We start from the raw sequence: 16,505 nt of genomic DNA, 5'->3' as shown, positions 1-16,505 counted from the left end.
GATGAGTCTCAACACTTTTGCCACAGTAATTCAACATTAGAGCCATGAGACAGACTGATGTATCAGCACTGCATGTAATTAATTTTGACCTGTCAATCACTACGTGTCACAGGGATTGGAGTGCAGGTGTGAGATGTAGCATACATTCTCGAAGGAAGTTTTGACTCTGAACAGAAAAGGAGCTTGGCTACTCAGGTGCAGTGATGGGCCTTTTGATGACCTGCAGCCAATTTGTAAACCTCAGTTTCAACCAAAATTTCAATTAAAATTGACTTGAGACAAGTTTTGCTTCAGTTTGCAGATAATACAAGGTCTGAAGTGAAGAAAGTTTGGAATAAACAGCAGAGGTAATACAGTGTACCGGAGTTACATTGAGGGTAAACTAGGAGGTTATGTAAGCCTATAAAAAGCACATGAGTGTGGCCACCACCTGAGAAGTTCTGACACTCACCACTGACATCAAAAATGATTTCCAAAAGAACCTGAAGACAGGCATAGTGCCACTGAACCTCACAGCTGCTTACGATACAGTGCAGCACACCACCCTGTTCCTAAAGCTGTCAGGAATGCTTCCAACCGAGGTCAGCACAGTTGTTGAAACATTCCTTCGCAACAGATGATTCAGAGTCCACCTTGGACAAGGGAGGAGTGCATGGAGAAGACAGGCCAACAGACTATCACAGGGCTCAATGCTAGCCCCAACCCTGTTCAACGTATGTACAAATGACCTGCCAACAGCCACATCCTGCAAGTTAATCTGTGTTGATGACATCTTTTGTGCCACCCAAGCTCCATCCTTCTGCACTCTGGACCAGATCCTTAACAAAGACATTACAAAGTGGACGGACTACTGCAGCACATGGCATCTCACACCGAATCTCTCTAAAACCGTATCCAGTGTATTCCATCTCCACAATGCCGGTGCCAAAAGAGAATTGCATAGCTAAATGGATGGAGACTAAAGCATGATCCCAATCCAACATACTTGGGAGTGACTCTTGATAGGACTCTGTCCTTCCGGGAACATCTAAAGAAAACTGCAGTAAAGGTCAAAACCAGAAACAACCCATAAACCAAACTTGCTGGATCTATGTGGGGTGCTGCTGCCACAACATTCCAGACCTCAGCACTTCCCCTATCATAACACCACAGCAGAGGAGTACTGTGCACCGGTCTGGTAAAGGTAATCACACACACGTCTTGTTAACACTCAGTTGAATGCAACAATGCACATCATAGCTGGAACGCTCGGCTCAACAGCCCTCCCCTGGCCTCCTGTCCTTGCAAACATCACTCTACCACACATCTGCTAACTGGTGAAAACTCACAAGCTGAATGAAAGCATCCGTGCTGCACCTCATTTGTCACTCCAAAATGACTTGTTCAACCCACCTGCCATCTTCCATCTCAGTGCCCCATATGGAGCACCCTTCCTGAGCAAGATCTAACAGCATACATCCTTTGGATCAAGGAATGGGAAACACATGAAGTTACTAACAAGTTCCTTGTGACAAACCCCATCTGTTGAATGGCAGGCTTTGAACTATCATGGAAAGAATAGTCCTTGCTAAGTAGGTTCAGGACAGGCCAGGGCCCCTGTGCAGCCAACCTCCACTGCTGGGACCTCAATACAAACCCCTTATGCACTTGTGGAAAGACACAAACAATGCTGTACATTACTGAGGAATGTCCCCTCTACAGACTAAGAGGCGGACTAATCACTTTAAACTCAGCAAATGAGGAGGCTATCGCTTGGCTTCAGTGATTTGCATTCGCTAAATAAATAATAAATAAACTGAGAAGTGGTAGAGGACCAAGTACATCTAGAATTAGCGGCCATAAAACACTTGGGCAATATATAACAGTTGACAGATCAGTCAGAGGTTAAAAATGCATTTTTACTGTGCATTTGAGGCACTGATAATCCTGTGCAGCTGTGAGAAACAGCTATTTTGCAAAAACGTCTAGTCTGTTCGTCCCTGAATGGATTGTCTAAGAACTTTGGAGAATAAAAAGCAATGAAATTAAAAAAGAAGAAACTTCTTGTTCTCTTCCCATAGTTTCAGACAGTAGTTAAGATGGTTTGGGCTAAGCGTCAAAAGCCAAGCAGCATAAGTATGTCTTCCCTGCAGTAGGTGAAGGGTGCTCTAAAGAGAGGAATGCTTGGAATCAAAAATACAGAAGGGAAAATAGCTGTTGGCAAATTGCAATCAAATTATTTGGCATCGCTCAAAAATCACACTTTTAATAGCTCCATGACATTGTATAGAAAACTACCTTCCTCAAGCAGCAAACATGCAAAATGTATTACAGAATGGTCAATTCAAAATTTCAAAACTGAGTTTATCGTTTTTTTTGTCGAGTATTAAGAGTTACAGAACTAAGATGGCATTGAGAGACAAATCAACCATAATCCAACTGAACGGTGAAAAAGACTCAGGGTTAGGTGGAGTGTTGAATGGCTTCCGTCTGTTCCTATGATCCTATGAATGTTGCACATCATCCAATCATAATGATATAAATGCCGGGAATAAAAGAATGACAGGTAACGGAAAGTTTTATGTATAAATTTAAAAAAATATTGATCCTCTCCCCACCATCCGCCCCCTGGCTTCTACTCTGAGGATGCAAATGACAGAGGCCATATTCCCCTCATTTGAATATAATTTACATGCATCTGCCCAGTCCTCTCACTGCACTCCAAGTGGGCTTAAGGCAGAAGCGCATCAGAAAGCCCGTGGAAATTCAGGACCATAACTTTAATTCAGCAATAATGAGCGAGAATATGTGTCCTATCAGGCTTAATAGGCTTGGAATGTTTCAAAAGTCACCTAAACCTGCCTTATTACCTTCATTGAGAATAATTCATCAAAATGTAATAATCCAAAATGCTTCATAAAAACAAAATGGAGTAGCAACTGAAAGTGGAAGAGGTCTTTTAATGAGCAAAGGCATTAAAGGTTTAGACTACTTCAAGTTCCAGTCCTCAGGCTTAAGAGTTTGCAATGTTTAAGCACCCTCTACAGGTGAAGAACACATTTTCAGTCAAGGACATTATACATACCTGTCATAGATCCTTTGGAGCTGCTGAAAATTATACATAACATGGGTCATGTGATTGTTGGCAGCTACCACTTCAACCGGAGGGTCATATTTATTGATTGCCAGAACCTGGGAGAGAAAAAGCTGGAGTAAATATATTTTTCACAATCCATTATATTGCTGCGCCACCATGAGAGTCAGAATTATTACTCTTAGCTTATGTATAAACAATTAGTACAACTCTACACCAATATGACAAAGCTTTCAACCTACCTTCGATGTAAAAAAATTAAGAAAACAGAATTAAAATATGCTGCTTGAGATCCAGGCCTAAATTTTCCAAAGACCGGTTGGTGATACACAAGTTCAGTTGCTACTTGAGCACATCACAAAATCATGGACAGGATTTCCCGATGTTGATGGTGATGGGTGCGTTATGCCTTTCTGCCAGTGTGTCCATGGAAAGTTTACCCCTTCATATAAAAGTGTTTTGCTTTGTGCTTAAAGTTGACTTAAACTCTTTCCTGTGGCCTCTACCACCATGAAGAATAAGGACAATGTCATGGGGACAGCAACGTCTCCAAGTTCCCTTGCAAGTCACATGCCATCCTTTAACATATGTCATCACCATTCCACCACCATCACTGGATCAAAATCCTGGAATTCCCACCTAACACCATTGTGAGCACATCATATCCACACACACTGCAGTGTTTCGAGGAGAGGTCCACACCACCTCCTCAGGGCAAATAGGGACAGACAATAAATGCAGCCTTGCAGCACCACCCACCTCCTAAGGACAAGCAAAGAAAAACACATTCATGTGCATTACATCCAATGAATATTGTCATTGTATTCCTCATATCATGATGTGTAGAAAATTACAATGGGACGGATTTTAACCTGGAGCTGGTGTCCAGTAGGAAATCACTCCAACAAGTTGATTTCCTGTCCAACAGAGGCAGCAGGAGGCCATGGATATTTTAGCAGCTTCAATTCCTGTCTGGAATTGAATTGTTCTTCAGAGAGCCAGCATGGACTTAGTGGGCTGAAGGGCTGCCTGTAATGACAAGCAGTTTTTAAAGGCTGAGTTATTTAAAATCCCAGAGGGAAACTTTAAGCAATTGTCATAACCTATATTTTCAAGTGGTATGTTTGAGATGTAACTCTAAGTTTGAGATGTAACTCTAAGTTCAGGAATAAGACCACCAGTTCTTGAGAGGTGTTTATATCAAACTACACGAGACATTTATTAATTTATACAAGTTAAACACATACACATGGCTATAAATTATTACTGTCATAACTTTTTAATAAATTCCCAAACTAATCTCCACTAAGACAACAACAACCCATAGACTTTGACCAGACACCAGGCAAAGCATTTTCACCTTACGAATTCAAAATGAAGTTCCTTTCACTTTGGTTCCGTTGGAGACAGTTGAAGGCTTACAACTGCTTTGATGTTACATGCCTCTGCCCTGTATACACAAAATTGCTTTCTGTTATACCCAGCACTTCTCTTGGATGTAAATTTTCATTGTATCATCAGGCCCTTTGAACTCCACCTCTTCTAACAATAAAATCCCTTTCATAGCACCAATTTTATTAGTAATATAAACACATTGATTAGTGTCTCCTAACTAGGTGCAAGATTTCACTCCCACTCTTGAATGCTCTATTCAACGAAATGCAAATGTACCTCTACCTCTGTTTACATATCAAAACTAGTATACATCAAAGCACCCAGACTAGCTGTTTTTAATCCAATTAAGACATACACAGACACACCCACAGACTAAACCTCGATTTTAAAAATATTTCCAATAACATTTTATGCATTAATAGCTTCCTGACACTACCTTGACGGGTTGAAGGGCTTCCTTTTGTGTTGAAATGACTCTATGGGCTGGATTTTCCCTCCGGGGATAGGAATGGAAGTCGGCCCTGTTTCTGGTCCCGAATCATCTCCCAGGGGAAACAGTCAATGGCTTGGATTTTCACAGGAGCATCCCCTTAATTGGTGATCGGATTCTCTGTCCAGTTAAGGGTGGTGGGCAGGCTCTCAAAGTTAGAAGGACAATCAGAGGCCTTCCAGTTTGAGAGCAGTAGCAGGCTGTAATGGATGGTAAGTAACAGAGAGCACGCTTCAACTCTCTCCAACTTTTTAAAATCTTGAAATAAAAAGATACAGCAGCCAGGCCACCACTGTGGGGGGAGCCCTCTACAAGGCAGCCTGTGGCTGCAAGCATGCCCAGGCAGGCAGGAAGGGCCTCTACGCTTGCCTGGAAGCCTGCTGTTAGCTAGTGTGGAAAACTAGAGGCCAACTGGAAAATCCAAGTCTGCCTCCTTTAATTGGCTTTAATTAGGCCCTTAACTACTCTAATTGGCTACCCACTGCATGGAGGCCTGTAGCCTTGCTGGCCCCGAATCCACCTCTGCAAAAATAGCCAGTACTAGGAAACAGGCACGCCAGTCGGCACTAGTATTTTCAGGCCCTCTCTGCCTCAAGTTCAGCCACTAGTAGGGCCTAAAAAATCAGTTCTGATTAGTAGAGGTGTTGCCATAGAGTATGCAGCAAGGAACAGTTAACTGCCAAGCTTTTGTTTAGTTGAAAAAGGTGCAATGCATGGAAATGCTCCTTCTGTCTGCAAAGGACAGGGCCCTGTGTGTGAACATATATGGCTTCTAGCATGCATGAGTGAGCCACACTGCAAGCCCAACTGATAATTGGGCAATGCTTTGACCAATCAGACTCAACCTGTCTGCTCCCTGCTACATTCTCCATGGCAATACCAACCAATCAGCACTCTCTTCTCAAGCAGTTTAAATTTTGTTCCCTTTATTGTTGGTAATCTTGCGATCTGTCCTGATGAGTGAAGATGAAAAACTTAGACAGCATGTCTCTTTTTACAGCAATACTCAAGTTCTGTACTACCAAACGACCATTTGTAAATAAAGAAGGTAGATAATTAGATTTATGTTGCCTATAGTGACACAAATCCTGGCCAGAATGTAGATGATTGGGTAATTCTCCCATCAATCACACTAGTGGACTGCACTGCTGTAAGTGACTGAGATTGAGTTTACACACAATTTGCATTATCTATCCTCCACTCACTACGTTTTGCTGAAGAAATAATCCTGCTTTTATCAGGAGGCTTTGATGTATATTAATCACGAGTTTGTTATAGTTCATAAAGACTGTTCAAATAAATGCAGTTTCCTGAGAAAATAGACTGTTTACTGTAAAACCCTCTAAGTCTCACCATGCCTCAAACTCTTTGGCCAACATAGTGATGTCAATGCTCACTTTTTTTAGATTGAATAGTAAATCTTAATATATTTAATCTGCAGCACAGAAACAGGCCATCCGGCCCACCCAGTCTATGTTGACTTTTATACTCCACACAAGCTTTCTACTGCCCTTCTTCGCGTAACCCTATCAGAATAATCTTCTATTCCTTTTGCCCTCATGTACTTATCCAGTTTTCCCCTAAATAGATCTATGCTATTTGCCTCAACTACACTTTGTGGCAGTGCATTCTCAGGATAAAGATATGTCTCCTGAATTCCCTATTGGATTTACTGGTTAGAATCTTATATTTACGGTCTGTAGTTTTGGTTTCTCTCATAAAAGGAAACATTTTTTCCGTATCTACCCTATCAAATATATTTTAATTAATTAAAAACCTCTTTCAGATCACCCCGAGCCTTCTTTATCGAAAGAAAGAAGCCTCAGCCCGTTCATTTTCCCTGATAGCTATATCCCATGGGATACACAGGAAGGTGGCGAGGTGGATTTAAAATTGGCTCAGCGACAGGAAACTAAAGGTAATGGTCAATCACAGAATTGTTACGGTGTAGAAGGAGGCCATTCAGCCCATCTTTTCTGCACTGGATCTGAGCATTTTAACTTAGTGCCAACCTCCTGCCTTTTCCCTATAACCCTGCACAATGGATGAGTATTTAAATAGAAACAATAACAAAAATCGAATTACCTGGAAAAACTCAGCAGGTCTGGCAGCATCGGTGGAGAAGAAAAGAGTCGACGTTTCGGGTCCACACGACCCTTCAACAGAACTGAAGTATAGTTAGGAGAGGGGTGAAATATAAGCTGGTTTAAGGTGGGGGGGCGGGGGGAAAGAAGTTGAGGGTGGGGTGGTTGTAGGGACAAGCAAGCAGTGATAGGAACAGATAATCAAAAGATGTCACAGACAAAAGGATCAAAGAGGTGTTGAAGGTGGTGATATTATCTAAGAAAAGTGCTAATTAAGAATGGATGGCAGGACACTCAAGGTACAGCTCTAGTGGGGGTGGGGTGGAAAGATTGACAAGGTATTAGTTGTAGATTTAAAAATAATGGAAATAGGTGGAAAAAGAAAAATCTATATAAATTATTGAAAACAAAAAAAAAGGGAGGGGGAGGAAACGGGGTGGGGATGGGGGGAGGGGGAGTTTAAGATCTAAAGTTGTTGAATTCAATATTCAGCCCGGAAGGCTGTAAAGTGCCTGCCTCCAGCATGATGCCACCACCAAACACATCTTCCCTTCACCCCCCCTGGCGGCATTCCGTAGGGATCGTTCCCTCCAGGACACCCTGGTCCACTCCTCCATCACCCTCTACTCCTCAACCCCCACCTATGGCACCTCCCCATGCCCACGCAGAAGATGCAACACCTGCCCCTTCACTTCCTCTCTCCTCACCGTCCAAGGGCCCAAACACTCCTTTCAAGTGAAGCAGCATTTCACTTGCATTTCCCCTAACTTAGTCTACTGCATTCGTTGCTCCCAATGCGGTCTCCTCTACATTGGAGAGACCAAACGCAAACTGGGCGACCGCTTTGCAGAACACCTGTGGTCCGTCCGCAAGAAAGACCCAAACCTCCCTGTAGCTTGCCATTTTAACACTCCACCCTGCTCTCTTGCCCACATGTCTGTCCTTGGCTTGCTGCAATGTTCCAGTGAAGCCCAACGCAAACTGGAGGAACAGCACCTCATCTTCCGACTAGGCACTTTACAGCCTTCCGGGCTGAATATTGAATTCAACAACTTTAGATCTTAAATTCCCCCTCCCCCCATCCCCACCCCGTTTCCTCCCCCTCCCTTTTGTTTTTTGTTTTCAATAATTTATATAGATTTTTCTTTTCCCACTTATTTCCATTATTTTTAAATCTACAACTAATACCTTGTCAATCTTTCCACCCCACCCCCACTAGAGCTGTACCTTGAGTGTCCTGCCATCCATTCTTAATTAGCACTTTTCTTAGATAATATCACCACCTTCAACACCTCTTTGATCCTTTTGTCTGTGACATCTTTTGATTATCTGTTCCTATCACTGCTTGCTTGTCCCTACAACCACCCCACCCTCAACTTCTCTCCCCCCGCCCCCCCACCTTAAACCAGCTTATATTTCACCCCTCTCCTAACTATACTTCAGTTCTGTTGAAGGGTCGTGTGGACCCGAAACGTCGACTCTTTTCTTCTCCACCGATGCTGCCAGACCTGCTGAGTTTTTCCAGGTAATTCGATTTTTGTTTTGGATTTCCAGCATTCGCAGTAGTTTTTTGTTTTTATTAAATAGAAACAATGCCCTTTTAAATGCCTCAGTTGGACCTGCCTCCACCACACTTCCAGGCAGTGCATTCCAAACCATAACTACTCGCTGTGTGAAAAAGTTTTTTCTCATTCGCATTTGCTACTTTTGCAAAACACTTTGAAACTGTACCCTCTGGTTCTCGATCCGTTTACAAACGGGAACAGTTTCTCCCTATCTACTCTGTCCAGACCCCTCATGATTTTGAAAACTTCTATCAAGTCTCCTCTTAGTCTTCTCCTCTCCAAGGAAAACAGTTCCAACTTCTCCAATCTTTCCTCATAACTGAAGTGTCTCATCCCTGGAACCATTCTCGTAAACCTCTTCTGCACTCTCTCCAATGCGCTCACATCCTTCCTATAGTGTGGTGCCCAGAACTGGAAACAATACTCCAGCTGAGGTCTAACCAGTGTGTTATATAAGTTTATCATAACCTCCCTGCTCTTGTACTCTATACCCCTATTAATGAAGCCTAGAATACTGTATGCTTTAGGAACAGCTCTCTCTACCTGTCCTGTCACCTTTAATGACTTATGTACATATACACCCAAGTCTCTCTGCTTCTGCACACCCTTTAGAATAGTACCCTTTATTTTATACTGTCTCTCTATGTTCTTTGTACCAAAGTGTATCACCTGACACTTCTCCACATTGAACTTCATCTGCCACCTATTTACCCAATCCACCAATGTGTCAATGTCCTTTTGAAGTTCTACACTGTTCTCCACATAGTTTACAATTCTCCCAAGTTTTGTGTCATCCACAAATTCTGAAATTGTCCCCTGCACACCAAGATCTAGATCATTTCTATATATAAATATATGGAAAAGCAAGAGTCCCAATACCTACCCCTGGGGAACTCCACTACAAACCTCCTTCCAGCCCAAAAAATAATCATTAACCATTAATCTCTGTTTCCCATCCCTCAGCCAATTTTGTGTCAATGTTGCTACTGTCCCTTTTATTCCATGACCTATAACTTTCCTCACAAGTCTGTTGTGTGGCACTGTATCAAATACCTTTTGGAAGTCCATATACACCACATTAACGGCCTTGCCCTCATCAACCATCTCTGTTACCCTTTTAAAAAACGCCAGCAAGTTAGTTAGGCATGATTTTCCTTTAACAAATCCATGCTGACTCTTCCAAATAATCCACATTTTTCCATGTGACCATTAATTCTATCCTGAAAAATTGTTTCTAGAAGTTTCCCCACCACCGAAGTTAAACTGACTGGTCTGTAATTGCAGGACAGATCTTTACAATCTTTTTTGAACAAGGGCGTAATGTTTGCAATTCTCCAGTCCTCTTGCACCTCCCCCAAATCCAGGGAACATCGAAAGACTACTGTCAGTGCCTCTGCAATTTCCACTCTCACTTCCTTCAATATTCTTGGATGCATCTCATCTGGTCCTGGTGCCTTATCAACATTAACAAGGGAGAACCCAACCGACGCCTCTTGCTGTTCAATGACATTACCATCACTGAATCCCCACTATCAACAATCTACCATTGACCAGAAACCAAACTGGACCAGCCATATAAATACTGTGGCTACAAGAACAGGTCAGAGGCTAGGAATCATGTGACGAGTAACTCACCTCCTGACTCCCCAAAGCCTTTTCACCCAGAGGGTGGTAGGCATTCTGGGATTCACTGCCTGAATTGGTGGCTGAGGCTGAAATGCTCGACTCATTTAAAAGGTACCTGGATCTGCACCTGAAGTGCTGTAACCTGCAAGGCTACAGGCCAGGTGCTGGAAAGTGGGATTAAAATGAGCGGATCGTTTCTTTCTTTCTTTCTCTTTTTTGGCTGGTGCAGACATGATGGGCTGAATGGCCGCTTTCTGTGCTGTAACTTTTCTATGGTTCTATCCTCTCAGAATCCTTTTTATAAAATGGCAAACAGAGCTGTGCACAGTACTCCAAGTGTGATTGAACCAATGTTCTACAGTTTAAACTGACTTCCCTTTTCAATTGTGTCCCTCCAGAAGCGAACCTCCCAGTGCACAATTTGCTTTTAAATGAGCTTATTAACCTGCATTAGTACTTTTACTAATTTGTGTATTTGTACCCCCTAGATCCCTTTGTTCCTCAACACCACTCAGACTCTTAGTATCTAAGCAGTGTGTGGCTTCTTTATTCTTTCTACCAAAATCCATCACCTCACTCATATTTATATTGAATATTGTTTTGACCTTAATGGACTGGAATTTATGGAGTGCATAAAGTTAGTGGGGAGCCCACCCATGATCCTGATGTCTGCCCCGCAACAGATTAACACTGGCAGCAGCATTAATTGCTGCAAGGCAAAATTGACACCCCTATCTTGGGAGGATTTCATACCTTAAATAGCTACCAGCCAATTAGATTGGCCAGCAGCTCTGTAGTCCCACCAGCTCCAGCGGGACAGCTGACAACTGCTGGGACTACAGTCCTACTATGCCAAGGAGATCAGATAAGTCCTGGGTCGGGGATCTTGGTGGAGGGGTGGGGGTGAGGGGGGAAGGGGCTGGGTTCAAGAGGCTAGAAGACAGGGTTATGGGGGAGGATGACCTTTGGCGGGGCGGTGGGGGGGGTTCCTTTGAGGCCCAGGGGTGTGCAAGGGGGGTCCCCACTCACCTTGTGCAGCTAAAGCTTCCGGGCTTCCCGCATGCTGTGTGCCTCCCCCAGGCAGCAGTGGTGGGATGAGGTCCTTAAGTGGCTATTAATTGAGACTTAAGGGTCTCAAAAGGCCCAAGGGCAGGCGGGCAGCCCAACACCTCCCCCATCCCGAGTAAAATTTCAGATATGTCGGGGGCAGGCAGATTTGCTGGTTTTTACATGTCCACCCACCGCTGGATTTTACATGTCCAACCAACTTCAAGCCCACCAGTGGGGAGCAAAAAATCCAGCCCAATGTTACTGATTTGAGACCGCAGTATATATTTATTAAATTGTAGGCAATAGGTTAATGCACACTAGAGCTTGCTGTTTTATGAAAACTAATCCCTCACTGATTATCTGCTCAACTATGTAATCTATCTGATATACATTGAATTTTTAGAGAGATATCCAGCACAAGTCCAGTTACAGAGCCCCATGGACATTCATTGCAACAACATTTTGCAAGGTACAGCTGTAGGTGCCCCATCTTTTCTGTTTAAGGTTGAAGCTTGAAGAGTGAAGTTATGTAAAAATTTCAATTAAATTTTGCCAGTAAACATTTTTACCTGTTGCTCCTAAAGGATATCGAATAAACAAAATAAACAGCAATTTGTTCAGGTCAAGTAACTGGCACATAGCCAACCATTTGAAGAAGGATATCTGGAGTCACAAATTACTACTTTAAACTGAACAGATACTGGGAAGAATTTTCCCATCGGCGAGCAGGGGCAAGGCCCGCTCACTGACGTGTAAAATGACGCGCGGTGACGTCAGGCGGGTGTCCCGACGTCACTGCGCTCCATTTAGATTTTCAGTTCAGCGGGCGCGCAGCCGAGTTGGCTGCGTGCCTGCCGAACTGTCAAAGGCCTATTAAGGCCTTTTAAAAACTAATTAAAGCAATAACTGAGCTGCCTGTCCAACCTTAAAATTGGCAGGCAGGCCAAGCGGCCTTCGCATTTTTCATGAAACCTCATCCACAGGTGGGATGAGGTTTCATGAAGGTTTTATTAAATTAGTAAATAAATTTTGCTCACTTCATTAACATGTTTATAGCCCACCCACGTTAACTGGTCCTCCCACATAAAATGGGCACGCAGCCGAACGCGGGCAGCGATCGGCTCTGCGCCCGCTCCTGACCAGCCCACCGACAGGGAGAAAATTCTCTCCATAATATAAAGATGACATTCGTAAACCCTCAAACCGCTCTCATCAGAAAACCTCGATTGAAATGCTCTCTGCCGATCACCCAAAATTATTTATGAAGAAGAATAGTGGAACACAGTAAAAATAACATTCAGTGATTTGACAATAATGACAACTGCTATGTGTACAGGGCAAATCCTATCCTAAGGTGTAATTTAATGTTTGTGACAGGGTCTCACTCACTGGCTGGAGAACTGGTGGGACTCTGATGGGAGGCCCACTGGATTCGACGACCAAGTGACCAGCTTCGGGCCTTCCCCAGGATTAAAGACCCTGGGAGCAGAAATCCCACCCAAGAGCTGTGCCTGCTAATCAGAGGCCAGCAGGTCTCCATTGCCGTTAGCATTAGCGGGAGTGGTGGCAGCTGCTGGCAATGCACCCACCAGAGGTCCAAGGTCAATGAGGGACCCTAAGCCAAAGGTGAGTGAGGGCAGGATGGGGGTCATGGGGTGGGGATCATGGGAAAGGGGGGGTTGCAGGCAAGAGCAGGGTGATGGCTTTCTGCAGCTCCCACCTCTATTACACACTTAGTGCCTTTGAACGAGGGACCGCACCCTTCAACCTTCGGGAGACTGCAAGGGGGGTTTGCTTTCTGAACTTGCTGTGTGGCGGCTTCCCTGTGGCAAGATAAGGTGCCTAAGTGAGCATTAATTGCCCACTTAAGGGCCTCAATTGATATCCGGGCTGGAAGGCTGTTGATGAGCCTTCATGCGCCGGACTTAAATCGGGTGGTGGCAGGGTTCCCACACCACACTCTCCCACCCAACTAAATTCCCTCCCACCTCAAAGCCGACATCTGGGGATCATTAAATTTCACCCCCAGTCTTCAGTAGTACATGGGAGCTTTTTCAGGATATTTTGATTCATGGTCTCAAGTGTCCCTCAACTGCTGGGGCCGAATTTTCCCCCCATTAGGGGGTTGTGCGGGGGCGGACAGGAGCGAGCGCGAGCCTGATCGGCGCCCCTGATCGGGTGTGCGCCGCCATTTTACGTTGGCCCACCCAGCGGGACACACACTCAGTAGCGCTGTGCGCTCCCAGTGCGGGCGGGGGGCGATTCCCTGAGTCGGGGCCTGCGCTCTTTCGTGCATGCGCGCGAAAGAGTGCAGAAATCTCCCTGAGGCATGGAGGTGCCTCAGGGAGATTAGTTTAAGTCTTGAAAAATTTAATAAAGGTGAAAAAAAAACTTAAGGACATGTCACCTCATGTGAAACTGTCACATGAGCTGGGACATGTCCATTAATTTTTTGAAAAAATTTTATTTAATTAATGGACCTTTCATGAAACCTCATCCCGCCCGTGGATGAGGTTTCATGAAAAACGCGAAGGCCGCCTGGGCTCTTCACCTGCCCGCCAACGTTAAGGTTGGACGGGCGGCGTTCTTAACAGCTTTAATGACTTTGTTAATGGCCTTAATAGGCCTTTGACAGTTCGGCCGGCACACAACTGACACGGCTGTGCTCCCACCAAACTGACAATCTAAATGACACGTGGTGACATCAGGATGCCCGCCTGATGTTACCGCGCCCCCATTCGCCAACAGGAAAATTCTTCCCCTGGTTTCAGTTAAACTGTCTAATTCCCCAGCAATTTGAACAGGATAGATTTATTCGGAAGATGTGAGGCGGTGAGTCTAAAAGACCTGGAAAAAGTTCAAACAGTACGGACAACAGGAATAAGTCAGAACCTAATGAATCATGTGCAATTTCTGATGCACTAAAATTGGTTTTGCCATACATACATATAGCATATGATTTATTGGATTTACAGTTTTGCTGCCTTCAGTTCATTGTGGAAATTCTTGAAGAGGTTTCGATTTTTTGCCTCTAGCCCTTCTAATAAAACTGCCTAACTTAGTTGCTGCTGAGTCAGACAATTTTATAGAAACACAGTTAGAAGGTGAAATCTAGATGTAGTGAATCAAAGCACCCTGCAAGAATTTGTACACTACATCGAAGGCAGGGATAAGACAGAGACACTTAAAATAAATTAAATTAAGTATAGTACTTAGTGTAATGAACTGTGTTAAGTTTACTGAGGCCACACACAAATTGACGATAAACAAACTTAATTGAGAATACCCTCATGAGATGCTGTAAATATGGTAGACTCCCAATTACATCCTACAAAATGCCAATAATTCTTCACCACTCTTCGGCCTGAAGTAATAATTTTTGAAAGCCGCAGAACACAAGAACAACAAAATAGCGACTCACAGTTGCCATGAGGGGACAAGCCTCCACAATTATCTCTTGTATCGTTTTCAGGAAATTAAAGCTATCTGCTGATAAGATAAATTTAACCTGCGCTTCTATCACTACATTCGGACACTTTTAGTTCCAGTTTACACTTTTAAGTTCAATTAAAAGTTTGCAGTGTTGGGTTAGTATTTATGGCTTAGCTTTGCTTACAGGGGGCCGAATTTTCATCTGGGTGCGGAGGCGTGTTTCAGTGTGTGAATGTCCACATTTAATATTTTTTGGAGTAAATCTGATTTTCCTCCACATTCTCAACCCCACGCCATTTTCCTCTGGGTCTTTTTGTGGGTTGGGAATGCCTAGTGTCCATTCACCCCCGCTGATGTCTGGTTCCTCACTTTAAACTTTCCATCTGATGGTGCGGGGATTTTGAAGCCCATTAAAAGCATGCCAGGTTTGACATTTCATGAAAAAAATAGAAAGCTTGCTGAGAAGTCTGGAACATTCTGAAAGGTAAGTGCAAAATGTTTTCACACCTTCAAATGTCACTATTAGGTGCTATATTGTAATGTAGATGTATTTTTAATGCAGTGATTCATCATAGGGATCTGTCCTTTAAAAGGAAATTGACCCTTACATTGACCAGCCTTGTGCATTTGATCACATGCATTACAGTGCTTTCCCTATGGAGAAAGCACCATAATGCAGTGAAAAATGTTATAAAATGTCCTGTCAGCCTGTGCTGTCAATGTTTCTACTGTGATTTAAATGGCTCTGGCTGATTTAAAATTACCTGCTTTTGACACTTGGAAAAAAATCTAACTACCTGCTCCTTTACATTGATTGATGGTCACTCTGCTTTGAAACTGAAATGAGCACCTGCTTTTCTTTCTTTCCCAGAGAGAAGTCTATTGTTTGCACAGCTGTGGCCATTATCGATGCTTGGCTGAGTTTCAAATGCTTATGTGTTTTAGCACAGTTACTGTTCCATTCATCTGAGAATGAATGACAGTTTCAAGAAGTTGGAACAACATTATGTCCCTTTTGATATAGCTCCTGGTTTGTTGACACAAGCTAATGGGATTACAAATATTACAAAGTTTTTTTCACATTGCAGAATGCATTTTTTTTGCTCAGAATCAATGTAATAGAGGTTCTTTTATTAGATGGTGTGAGGTTTCTTTTCCCCCACCCCAAGGAACTTAAAAAATTTCCCTTGATGCTGCATGGAATCGGAGGACACAAACTGAGTGAATGACTATGGAGGTTACATGGGAGGCATAAAGGAGGCATGGGGTGGCATGCATGATCTGAAGGGGCATGTAGGTTACATGAGGATACAGATGTGGCATGGGTGATCTGAGGGGGCATAGAAGATACATGAGGGCATAGAGTTGGCAAGGAGTGGCATGGACAAGCTGGCATGGGGTGGGGAGTGAGTTTTAAGAGGCCTTTAAATACTGTTAGGGACTAGGATACTGTGTTAGAGAATAGGGGTGGGCCTTCTCATCGGCCCGCCTCCATACCCACACTCCTCATGCACTCCAGTCAGCTCGTAAACTGCACCTGATCCTGGTGTGAAAAGACAAAAATGGCCTGTGAAGTCACATGGGTCAGGCTTGCAGTTTGTTAGCTATGAAAGTGTACAGGTCGAGTTTGCCCAAGCCCAGAGAAGGATTCAGCCAATGACGTATAAAAAATGTTCACCCTGTACATTTCTTGGGGTTTAGAGTGGTCATAAATTAATCTTCAAAACCTGCTATTAAATTAAAACTTTCCAGCAAAAGTAAACTGTGATTACAGAAAGAAAATGAAACTA

At 43.6% G+C, this 16,505-nt stretch overlaps 1 protein-coding gene across 1 annotated transcript in view; it reads right to left on the bottom strand.

Annotated features, from left to right (window-relative positions):
* lrguk (leucine-rich repeats and guanylate kinase domain containing) overlaps nt 1–16,505 on the bottom strand; it is a 175,335-nt gene that overhangs the window by 126,029 nt on the left and 32,801 nt on the right. Inside the window, exon 10 of the mRNA XM_078553057.1 lies at nt 3,065–3,171. Within this exon, the coding sequence (XP_078409183.1) occupies nt 3,065–3,171 (107 nt within the window). The remainder of the gene's footprint in view (nt 1–3,064; nt 3,172–16,505) is intronic.

This window comes from Cetorhinus maximus, chromosome 12 (genome assembly GCF_964194155.1).
Source record: "Cetorhinus maximus chromosome 12, sCetMax3.hap1.1, whole genome shotgun sequence".
Classification (NCBI taxonomy): Eukaryota; Metazoa; Chordata; class Chondrichthyes; order Lamniformes; family Cetorhinidae; genus Cetorhinus; species Cetorhinus maximus.
The sequence above is the reverse complement of the archived record's forward strand: the minus strand, read 5'-3'. Positions and strand labels throughout refer to the sequence as shown.